The sequence below is a fragment of the Pseudophryne corroboree genome, chromosome 2 (genome assembly GCF_028390025.1).
Source record: "Pseudophryne corroboree isolate aPseCor3 chromosome 2, aPseCor3.hap2, whole genome shotgun sequence".
Classification (NCBI taxonomy): domain Eukaryota; kingdom Metazoa; phylum Chordata; class Amphibia; order Anura; family Myobatrachidae; genus Pseudophryne; species Pseudophryne corroboree.
In genome coordinates, this window is record NC_086445.1 from 507456147 (window position 1) to 507468756 (window position 12610).

At 45.8% G+C, this 12610-nt stretch overlaps 1 protein-coding gene across 5 annotated transcripts in view; it reads right to left on the reverse strand.

Moving 5' to 3' along the window:
- BRIP1 (BRCA1 interacting helicase 1) overlaps window positions 1-12610 on the reverse strand; it is a 660079-nt gene that overhangs the window by 639131 nt on the left and 8338 nt on the right. For all 5 annotated transcript variants that reach the window (XM_063954025.1, XM_063954024.1, XM_063954027.1 and 2 more), the window contains exon 3: window positions 4970-5081. In XM_063954025.1, the coding sequence (XP_063810095.1) occupies window positions 4970-5081 (112 nt within the window). The remainder of the gene's footprint in view (window positions 1-4969; window positions 5082-12610) is intronic.

Here is a 12610-nt window from a genome sequence, read left to right on the forward strand (position 1 = left end):
CCACTAGCCCTTTGGGGAGACAGAGGGAGAGTTTGCCAGCACACACCAAAAACGCTATAATTATACAGGGACAACCCCTTATACAAGTGTTTTCCCTTATAGCATTTTTATATATGTAATCATATCGCCAAATAAGTGCCCCCCCCTCTCTGTTTTAACCCTGTTTCTGTAGTGCAGTGCAGGGGAGAGCCTGGGAGCCTTCCTCACAGCAGAGCTGAGCAGGAAAATGGCGCCGTGTGCTGAGGAGAATAGGCCCCGCCCCCTTTTCGCCGGGCTCTTCTCCCGGAGTTTGTGATATCTGGCAGGGGTTAAATACATCCATATAGCCTCAAGGGCTATATGTGATGTATTTTAGCCATAAAAAGGTATTATACATTGCTGCCCAGGGCGCCCCCCCCAGCGCCCTGCACCCTCAGTGACAGTTGGTGACTGTTGGTGAAGTGTGCTGACAACAATGGCGCACAGCTGCAGTGCTGTGCGCTACCTTATGAAGACTGAAAGTCTTCTGCCGCCTGTTTCTGGACCTCTGGACCTCTTCAACTTCGGCATCTGCAAGGGGGGTCGGCGGCACGGCTCCGGGACCGGACTCCATGGCTGGGCCTGTGTTCGATCCCTCTGGAGCTAATGGTGTCCAGTAGCCTAAGAAGCAAATCCATCCTGCACGCAGGTGAGTTTACTTCTCTCCCCTAAGTCCCTCGTAGCAATGAGCCTGTTGCCAGCAGGACTCACTGAAAATAAAAAACCTAACTTAAACTTTTATTCTAAGCAGCTCAGGAGAGCCACCTAGATTGCACCCTTCTCGTCGGGCACAAAAATCTAACTGAGGCTTGGAGGAGGGTCATAGGGGGAGGAGCCAGTGCACACCACCTGATCCTAAAGCTTTTATTATTGTGCCCTGTCTCCTGCGGAGCCGCTATATCCCCATGGTCCTTACGGAGTCCCAGCATCCACTAGGACGTCAGAGAAAAATGGTTATGGCAGACTTAGAGGGCTTATGTGATAAAAAGAAGAAAAAAAGGGAAGAAGGGGTTAAGAAGAAAGAACAATATGACTAGGAAGGAAAATGAAGCATTGAAAAAGCTACAAGGTAATGAGCTAATTACCATCAAGCCTGCCGATAAGGGGGGCGGGGTGGTTGTAATGGATACAACAGCGTATGAGGATAAAATTAAGGAAATGCTTTCTGATCAAACAACATATACGGTGGTTAAAAAGAACCCGATGGAGAGGGTAAAAAATGACCTGTATGCCTTGGTGGACAAGTATTTCAATTTGGGGGTGCTTACTGAAAAGTTAAATTTTCTTAAAGTAGAGGATCCAGCACTCCCGGTGATCTACGGTCTACCTAAGGTTCATAAGGACATTACTAATCCCCTATTACGCCCCATTGGGGCAGGTGTGGAGTCAGTGACTTCAAACCTGTCACAAATGATAGACTCCTATTTACAACCCATGGTTTGTAAAGGTAAAGCATACCTAAAAGATACAACTGATATAATAAATAAATTGAAAAATATACAATGGCAGTCAGGGGATATATTAGTGACTGCCGATGTGGGATCTTTGATTTCAATAATAGAACATACCCGTGGTTTGCAGGCAGTTAAAATTGCCTTGTCGGAAGAAAATATTAAGGAAGAACTTAAAGAATTTATAATGGATAGTATCAATTTCATTTTGAAAAATAATCACTTCTTTTTCAAGGATACGCATTACATACAGCGTCTCGGGACCGCGATGGGTACGAGATTCGCTCCCAGCTTCGCGAACATATTCATGAATATGTGGGAGGAGCAGTGTGTGTGGGGCGAGCTGGGGGCGGGTCTCGTACAGTACCATCGGTACATAGATGATGTCGTTTTTGTGTGGCGGGGTGGGGAAGAGTCCCTGAAGCGTTTCCAAGATGAATTAAATAGGAATGATTTTGGTGTATTTTTCAACATTTATGAGTAGTGAACAGCAAATAAATTATTTAGATTTGACAATTTACATAAAAGATCAAATCATCTCCACAAAGAATTATAACAAACCGACAGACAGCAATTCTTTTATTAATAGGGAGAGTAATCACCATCCAAGTTGGCTACGGGGGGTCCCGGGGAGCCAATTCCGACGCTTGAAGAGGAATTGTACCAAGAATATGATATATTAGGAACAATCATTGCAGATGAGGGAGCAGTTTTTAAATAAAGGATATAGCCAGGAAAGCTTAGACAATGTTTTAAATGAGATAGAAAATATAGAGAGAGACACCCTATTGTGTAAAACTTTTAAGAAGAAAAGGGAAGATTTTAATGTGCCGTTTATAACCACGTATAATAGTGACTATAAGAATATTGAAATGATTTTGAAGAAACACTGGGATATTTTAAAAACGGATTCCACTCTGGAAAAAATACTCCCTAATGAACCGCGAGTCATATATAAACGGGCCCCAAATTTAAAATCATGTTTTGTGAAAAGTGCAATTGCACCCAAACCCACCATGATCACTAGGATTAAATCCAAAGGTTTTTATAGGTGTAGCCTGTGTGTAGGATGCAGGCATTTTAAGAGCAAAGAAGGGAGTAAAATAGAAACCTTTGTATCTAACATTACAAAGAAAGAGTATAAAATTGAACACTTTGTAACATGTGCAAGTAGTAACGTGGTCTACCTGATACAGTGTAAATGTCTGAAACAATATGTGGGAAGAACTAGTCGCCCTTTCAAAATAAGGATGGGTGAACATGTCAAAAATATTAGAAAAGGATTGGAAAATCACTGTTTATCAGCACATTGTAGGGAAGTGCATGAATGTTCTGTTGATAGCATAATAAGCTGTAAAATAATTGATCATGTGAAGGGGAATTGGAGGAGAAATGATACAGCTGCAGCTTTGGCTAGAAAGGAGATGTGGTGGATACAAGAACTTAAGACATTACAACCGAGGGGTCTGAACGGGAGTTTCGAGATAAAATGATTCCTATAAAAAACTCCCTGGTTCAGATTTATTTACTAAGAATATTTTTGCATTTTTTAAAAGAAGACGTTATAGAGAGATACTGTTGTGACTTTAAGTAAACCCTGTAATGTATATTAGAGTACCCAGGAACGAGCACACCAGACTCTTGGGGGATGATATAAAGCTTGCTAATTGACCAGTTTCACCTGTGCCTCGACAAAGACCCGCTGAGGGTAGAAACGCGTCGGCAGCCGTAGGTGAACCTGGTCATTATCCGTGTGCAGCAGGGAGCAATCAACGGGGGAGAGCGGAGGAGTGTGGTGGCGTCTGCAGCGCCTGGCGAGGCCGTGATCTAAGGACAGCTAGCGGTGTAAGGATAACATCTACGGGAGAGCAAATCCCGTAATAGGAAGCACTGCAAGGGAGAGCAAATCCCGTAATAGGAAGCACTGCAACCAACAACGGCGTCCTGAGGGTCTGGTGAGCTCCACTGAGTAAAATCAAAACATTTGTACCGCTTCTCTTTGCCGGAATTGCCCTGTGCCTGTTTTAAAGAGACTTTTATTTGGATGTTTAAAATAAAGTGAGGATCGTTTTTTTTACCTATACGGATGTGGTATAGTGTCCTTCCTATATGTGAAGAAGCTGGACAGTATATTCCCTTGTGAGATTGAGTATTAGAAACAGCGCTCTGATCCTCTTTGATCTGACCCCTTTCTTTCCATATTGACATTCGGGCAGTGTGAGCTGATCTGCTACAGACAAAGGGAACAGCTGCAGTTTGGTTTCTAAAGCGCTCCATACGGAGGATAACAATTTGTGTTTTGGACCTTTAAGAATAGGTTAGATAAATTCCTAATGGATAAGGATATCCAGGGTTACGGGGCATAGTCACGCACTATGGTTATTATAAAAAAAAAAAAAAAGAGGGGTTAAACGTAACGGCAGTCATCAACTTCAGTCAAAATTTTCTACAAAATAATCGTGCATAGGAGACCACAAATAGGTTAAACTCGATGGACAATTCTTTTTTCAACCTTAGATACTATGTTACTATGTTACTTCCACTTCAGAAACTCGGAAATCATTACAGAAGCTGGTCAGCAGAGTTCACAAATCACTGTAAGCATTGGTAAGTATTGGGACCAGGCGGCACTCAGCATTTTTTTAAATAATAATTACACTTAATTATTATTGAAAAAAACGCTGGTTCTTCTGTTCAACTGCCTGAATTGGAGAGCACTGCAAACTACCTCCAGGGAGCCACAATCTATATATGGTTAGCACATGATAAAATACAATCCCCATGGTGTCCTGACGGGTCACGGCTGTAGTCCACAGCCGGAGGCGCGGTGTAAGGTCCCGATTAGCAGACGGCGGTATGCAGTTTCTGCTTTGGGGATTGTATTTTATCATGTGGTAACTAGCCCACAGGGTGGGATTTCAGGGTACCATACCTCCCAACATGACCCTCTACAGGAGGGACAGAATGCTCTGCTCCTGGACTTCCCTCTTAATGTAGGATTGCCAGCACCTGTGGTGAAACACCTTTCTTGTCCATTAACCTGTTCAACACAGGTGCCGGCAATCATATATTAAGAATAAAGTTCAGAAGCAGAGCACTGTGTCCCCCCTAGAGAGGGTCATGTTGGGAGGAATTGGGTAGAAGTCTCATTCACATTGTTGTGACTGGTTCTGTAATACTGCTTTTTAAAAATAAAAATTGATTTGCACCATGAGCGCATTCTCCTTTTATCGTTTTATATATATATATATATATATATATATATATATATATATATATATAGCTCTGCAGTTCTGGCATGATTTGCATTTAATATTATGTCATTGTAATTTCTGCAGCAAGAGTTGCTGGCAAGTGGCGGTGTTGAAAAGCTCAAGCTTAATAGATATACACCCCCAAGTGCTTCACAATTGTAATATTTAATAGCTAACTAATATAAAAGCTCCCAATTGTCTCCGCTACAAAATTAAGGAAAAATAAGAATGAATGTAATTACTCACCATACTGAGATTGCTGCCACGCAAGAGCAGAGCATAATAATGCCAGACTTTTCCCACTCCCAGTAGGACTTTCCAACAAACAATGCTGCTTGCAGTTCAATCCTCTCATGATCTGGGGCAGCAAACACATTTTAATACTTCAGAAAATTTTAAGAGAAAATGCAATGTGGTGTTTTGACTAGATTACTTGTTTACATTTACATATGTATCAAACTGTGCATTCCAAAAATGTGTCAGTTCTGATTGTCATCCTCATCACTTATTGTGTATTATGTATTAGAAGACATATGCAAAATAAAAAATGAAAAGAAAAAAAAAACACACCTGTCAGCCTTGTACCTTTATACGATCACAGTGGAGACTACTCTCTGTTTCATTTAATAGGAGTGAACGGTACATTATGTCATATATTGTGCACTGATATAAACCTGGAATAATCCAGATCGATAAAAAGTTCTGTGTAGTAGTTATTTTAAGCAGTCCAGTAGCAAACTTTGGCGTCAGTCCAATTGCGGCCAATGGGGGTAATTCTGAGTTGATCGCATCAGCAAGTTTTTTAGCAATTGGGCAAAACCATGTGCACTGCTGGGGGGGGCAGATAATAAGAATTTACTTACCGATAATTCTATTTCTCATAGTCCGTAGTGGATGCTGGGGACTCCGTAAGGACCATGGGGAAGAGCGGCTCCGCAGGAGACTGGGCACATCTAAAGAAAGCTTTAGGACTATCTGGTGTGCACTGGCTCCTCCCCCTATGACCCTCCTCCAAGCCTCAGTTAGGATACTGTGCCCGGACGAGCGTACACAATAAGGAAGGATTTTGAATCCCGGGTAAGACTCATACCAGCCACACCAATCACACCGTATAACCTGTGATCTGAACCCAGTTAACAGCATGATAACAGAGGAGCCTCTGAAAGATGGCTCACAACAATAATAACCCGATTTTTGTAACAATAACTATGTACAAGTATTGCAGACAATCCGCACTTGGGATGGGCGCCCAGCATCCACTACGGACTATGAGAAATAGAATTATCGGTAAGTAAATTCTTATTTTCTCTAACGTCCTAAGTGGATGCTGGGGACTCCGTAAGGACCATGGGGATTATACCAAAGCTCCCAAACGGGCGGGAGAGTGCGGATGACTCTGCAGCACCAAATGAGAGTACTCCAGGTCCTCCTCAGCCAGGATATCAATTTTGTAGAATTTTACAAACGTATTTGCTCCTGACCAAGTAGCTGCTCGGCAAAGTTGTAAAGCCGAGACCCCTCGGGCAGCCGCCCAAGATGAGCCCACCTTCCTTGTGGAGTGGGCATTTACAGATTTTTGGCTGTGGCAGGCCTGCCACAGAATGTGCAAGCTGAATTGTACTACAAATACAACGAGCAATAGTCTGCTTAGAAGCAGGAGCACCCAGCTTGTTGGGTGCACACAGGATAAACAGCGAGTCAGATTTCCTGACTCCAGCCGTCCTGGAAACATATATTTTCAGGGCACTGACAACGTCTAGCAACTTGGAGGCCTCCAAGTCCCTAGTAGCCGCAGGCACCACCAATAGGTTGGTTCAGGTGAGACGCTGAAACCACCTTGGGGAGAAACTGAGGACGAGTCCTCAATTCCGCCCTGTCCGAATGGAAAATCAGATAAGGGCTTTTTCAGGATAAAGCCGCCAATTCTGACACGCGCCTGGCCCAGGCCAGGGCCAACAGCATGACCACTTTCCATGTGAGATATTTTAACTCCACAGATTTAAGTGGTTCAAACCAATGTGACTTTTGGAACCCAAAACTACATTGAGATCCCAAAGTGCCACTGGAGGCACAAAAGGAGGCTGTATATGCAGTACCCCTTTTACAAACGTCTGAACTTCAGGGACTGAAGCTAGTTCTTTTTGGAAGAAAATTGACAGGGCCGAAATTTGAACCTTAATGGACCCCAATTTCAGGCCCATAGACACTCCTGTTTGCAGGAAATGTAGGAATCGACCCAGTTGAATTTCCTCCGTCGGGCCTTACTGGCCTCGCACCACGCAACATATTTTCGCCAATTGCGGTGATAATGTTTTTGCGGTTACATCCTTCCTGGCTTTGATCAGGATAGGGATGACTTCATCCGGAATGCCCTTTTTCCTTCAGGATCCGGCGTTCAACCGTCATGCCGTCAAACGCAGCCGCGGTAAGTCTTGGAACAGACAGGGTCCTTGCTGGAGCAGGTCCCTTCTTAGAGGTAGAGGCCACGGATCCTCCGTGAGCATCTCTTGAAGTTCCGGTTACCAAGTCCTTCTTGGCCAATCCGGAACCACGAATATAGTGCTTACTCCTCTCCATCTTATCAATCTCAGTACCTTGGGTATGAGAGGCAGAGGAGGGAACACATACCCTGACTGGTACACCCACGGTGTTACCAGAGCGTCTACAGCTTATTGCCTGAGGGTCCCTGGACCTGGCGCAATACCTGTCGAGTTTTTAATCATGTGGAAGACTTCTGGGTGAAGTCCCCACTCTCCCGGGTGGAGGTCGTGCTGAGGAAGTCTGCTTCCCAGTTGTCCACTCCCGGAATGAATACTGCTGACAGTGCTATCACATGATTTTCCGCCCAGCGAAGAATCCTTGCAGCTTCTGCCATTGCCCTCCTGCTTCTTGTGCCACCCTGTCTGTTTACGTGGGTGACTGCCGTGATGTTGTCCGACTGGATCAACACCGGCTGACCCTGAAGCAGAGGTCTTGCTAAGCTTAGAGCATTGTAAATGTCCCTTAGCTTCAGGATATTTATGTGAAGTGATGTCTCCAGGCTTGACCATAAGCCTTGGATATTCCTTCCCTGTGTGACTGCTCCCCAGCCTCGCAGGCTGGCATCCGTGGTCACCAGGACCCAGTCCTGAATGCCTAATCTGCGGCCCTCTAGAAGATGAGCACTCTGCAACCACCACAGGAGGGACACCCTTGTCCTTGGTGACAGGGTTATCCGCTGATGCATCTGAAGATGCGATCCGGACCATTTGTCCAGCAGGTCCCACTGGAAAGTTCTTGCGTGGAATCTGCCGAATGAGATTGCTTCGTAGGAAGCCACCATTTTACCCAGAACCCTTGTGCATTGATGCACTGAGACTTGGCTCGGTTTTAGGAGGTTCCTGACTAGCTCGGATAACTCCCTGGCTTTCTCCTCCGGGAGAAACACCTTTTTCTGGACTGTGTCCAGGATCATCCCTAGGAACAGAAGACACGTCGTCGGAACCAGGTGCGATTTTGGAATATTGAGAATCCAATCGTGCTGCCGCAACACTACCTGAGATAGTGCTACACCGACCTCCAACTGTTCCCTGGATCTTACCCTTATCAGGGAATTGTCCAAGGAAGGGATAACTAAAATTCACTTCCTTCGAAGGAATATCATCATTTCGGCCATTACCTTGGTAAAGACCCGGGGTGCCGTGTACCATCCATATGGCAGCGTCTGAACTGATAGTGACAGTTCTGTACCATAAACCTGAGGTACCCTTGGTGAGAAGGGTACATTTTGACATGAAGGTAAGCATCCTTGATGTCCCGAGACATCATGTAGTCCCCTTCTTCCAGGTTCGCAATCACTGCTCTGAGTGACTCAATCTTGAATTTGAACCTCTGTACGTAAGTGTTCAAAGATTTTAGATTTAGAATCGGTCTCACCGAGCCGTCCGGCTTCGGTACCACAACAGTGTGGAATAATACCCCGTTCCCTGTTGCAGGAGGGGTATCTTGATTATCACCTGCTGGGAATACAGCTTGTGAATGGCTTCCAAAACTGTCTCCCTGTCAGAAGGAGACATCGGTAAAGCCGACTTTAGGAAACGGCGAGGGGGAGACGTCTCGAATTCTAATTTGTACCCCTGAGGTATCACCTGAAGGATCCAGGGGTCTACTTGCGAGTGAGCCCACTGCGCGCTGAAATTCATCGAGACGGGCCCCCCACCGTGCCTGATTCTGCTTGTAAAGCCCCAGCGTATACTGAGGGCTTGGCAGAGGCGGGAGAGGGTTTCTGTTCCTGGGAACTGGCTGATTTCTGCAGCCTTTTTCCTCTCCCTCTGTCACGGGGCAGAAATGAGGAACCTTTTGCCCGTTTGTCCACGAAAAGACTGCGCCTGATAATACGGCGTTTTCTCATGTTGAGAGGCAACCTGGGGTACAAACGTGGAATTCCCAGCTGTTGCCGTGGCCACCAGGTCTGAAAGACCGACCCCAAATAACTCCTCCCTTAATAAAGCAATACTTCCAAATGCCGTTTGGAATACGCATCACCTGACCACTGACGTGTCCATAACCCTCTACTGGTAGAAATGGACAACGCGCTTAGACTTGATGCCAGTCGGCAAATATTCCGCTGTGCATCACGCATATATAAAAATGCATCTTTTAAATGCTCTATAGGCAAAAATATACTGTCCCTATCTAGGGTATCAATATTTTCAGCCAGGGAATCCGACCACGCCAACCCAGCACTGCACATCCAGGCTGAGGCGATTGCTGGTCGCAGTATAACACCAGTATGTGTGTAAATACCTTTTAGGATACCCTCCTACTTTCTATCAGCAGGATCCTTAAGGGCGGCCATCTCAGGCGAAGGTAGAGCCCTTACAAGCGTGTGAGTGCTTTATCCCCCCTAGGGGGTGTTTCCCAACGCACCCTAACCTCTGGCGGGAAAGGATATAATGCCAATAACATTTTAGAAATTATCCGTTGTTATCGGGGGAAACCCACGCATCATCACACACCTCATTTAATTTCTCAGATTCAGGAAAACTACAGGTAGTTTTTCCTCACCGAACATAATACCCCTTTTTTGGTGGTACTCGTATTATCAGAAATGTGTAAAACATTTTTCATTGCCTCAATCATGTAACGTGTGGCCCTACTGGAAGTCACATTCGTCTCTTCACCGTCGACACTGGAGTCAGTATCCGTGTCGGCGTCTATATCTGCCATCTGAGGTAACGGGCGCTTTAGAGCCCCTGACGGCCTATGAGACGTCTGGACAGGCACAAGCTGAGTAGCTGGCTGTCTCATGTCAACCACTGTCTTTTATACAGAGCTGACACTGTCACGTAATTCCTTCCAACAGTTCATCCACTCAGGTGTCGACCCCCTAGGGGGTGACATCACTATTACAGGCAATCTGCTCCGTCTCCACATCATTTTTCTCCTCATACATGTCGACACAAAAGTACCGACATACAGCACACACACAGGGAATGCTCTGATAGAGGACAGGACCCCACTAGCCCTTTGGGGAGACAGAGGGAGAGTTTGCCAGCACACACCAGAGCGCTATATATATATACAGGGATAACCTTATATAAGTGTTTTTCCCCTTATAGCTGCTGTATAGTTAATACTGCGCCTAATTTGTGCCCCCCTCTCTTTTTTAACCCTTTCTGTAGTGTAGTGACTGCAGGGGAGAGACAGGGAGCTTCCCTCCAACGGAGCTGTGAGGGAAAATGGCGCCAGTGTGCTGAGGAGATAGGCTCCGCCCTTTATCGCGGACATTTCTCCTGCTTTTTTATGGATTCTGGCAGGGGTTAAATGCATCCATATAGCCCAGGAGCTATATGTGATGCATTTTTTTTGCAATCCAAGGTGTTTTTATTGCGTCTCAGGGCGCCCCCCCCCCAGCGCCCTGCACCCTCAGTGACCGAAGTGTGAAGTGTGCTGAGAGCAATGGCGCACAGCTGCAGTGCTGTGCGCTACCTTGTTGAAGACAGGACGTCTTCTGCCGCCGATTTTCCGGACCTCTTCTGCCTTCTGGCTCTGTAAGGGGGCCGGCGGCGCGGCTCTGGGACCCATCCAAGCTGGGCCTGTGATCGTCCCTCTGGAGCTAATGTCCAGTAGCCTAAGAAGCCCAATCCACTCTGCACGCAGGTGAGTTCGCTTCTTCTCCCCTTAGTCCCTCGATGCAGTGAGCCTGTTGCCAGCAGGTCTCACTGAAAATAAAAAACATAATCTAAAACTTTCACTAAGAAGCTCAGGAGAGCCCCTAGTGTGCACCCTTCTCGTTCGGGCACAGAGATCTAACTGAGGCTTGGAGGAGGGTCATAGGGGGAGGAGCCAGTGCACACCAGATAGTCCTAAAGCTTTCTTTAGATGTGCCCAGTCTCCTGCGGAGCCGCTATTCCCCATGGTCCTTACGGAGTCCCCAGCATCCACTTAGGACGTTAGAGAAATAACATTTGCAGAGAGAGTTAGATTTGGGTGTGGTGAGTTCAATCTGCAATCTAAATCACAGTGTAAAAATAAAGCAGCCAGTATTTACCCTGCACAGAAACAAAATAACCCACCCAAATCTAACTCTCTCTGCAAATGTTATATCTGCCCCCCCTGCAGTGCACATGGTTTTGGCCAACTGCTAAAAAATTTCCTGCTGCGATCAACTTGGAATTACCCCCAATGTTTTTCACCCCCACAGCAACAGTAGCACTTTACAGCAGCTCAGACTCGCACAATTTTGTTTGCAACCCCACAGGTCTGGATACAAAATTGTGCAAATAGGAAGAAGATCGAGCCGCAAGGGGTGCGAGATATGATGCCACTGCCAGCGTCTCCACGCTGTTGCAACTGCAACTTGCACCCTTGACCACAATTGGATTGCCCCCTTTGATGCAAAGGTGGCTTAATGGGAAAAGAAGAAAACTGGGCACTGCTCAGAGTCAATACCAAGTGTAGTGATGGGGCATAGGACTTTCCTCCACACAAAACACCACCAGTACATTTTATACCTTCTTCATAAAGGGAACTGTGCAAATTGGAGACGGATATCTGGGTGTCACTGTTATTCCACATGAAAGTTTACTCTCATGCTAGTACAGGTTGAGTATCCCATATCCAAATATTCCGAAATACGGAATATTCCGAAATACGGACTTTTTTGAGTGAGAGTGAGATAGTGAAACCTTTGTTTTTTGATGGCTCAATGTACACAAACTTTGTTTAATACACAAAGTTATTAAAAAATAAGATTTTACTTACCGATAAATCTATTTCTCGTAGTCCGTAGTGGATGCTGGGGACTCCGTCAGGACCATGGGGAATAGCGGCTCCGCAGGAGACAGGGCACAAAAGCAAGCTTTTAGGATCACATGGTGTGTACTGGCTCCTCCCCCTATGACCCTCCTCCAAGCCTCAGTTAGGTACTGTGCCCGGACGAGCGTACACAATAAGGAAGGATCTTGAATCCCGGGTAAGACCCAAACCAGCCACACCAATCACACCGTACAACTTGTGATCTGAACCCAGTTAACAGTATGATAACAATGAAGTAGCCTCTAAAAAAGATGGCTCACAACAATAATAACCCGATTTTTGTAACAATAACTATGTACAAGTAATGCAGACAATCCGCACTTGGGATGGGCGCCCAGCATCCACTACGGACTACGAGAAATAGATTTATCGGTAAGTAAAATCTTATTTTCTCTAACGTCCTAGTGGATGCTGGGGACTCCGTCAGGACCATGGGGATTATACCAAAGCTCCCAAACGGGCGGGAGAGTGCGGGTGACTCTGCAGCACCGAATGAGAGAACTCCAGGTCCTCCTCAGCCAGGGTATCAAATTTGTAGAATTTTACAAACGTGTTCCCCCCTGACCACGTAGCTGCTCGGCAAAATTT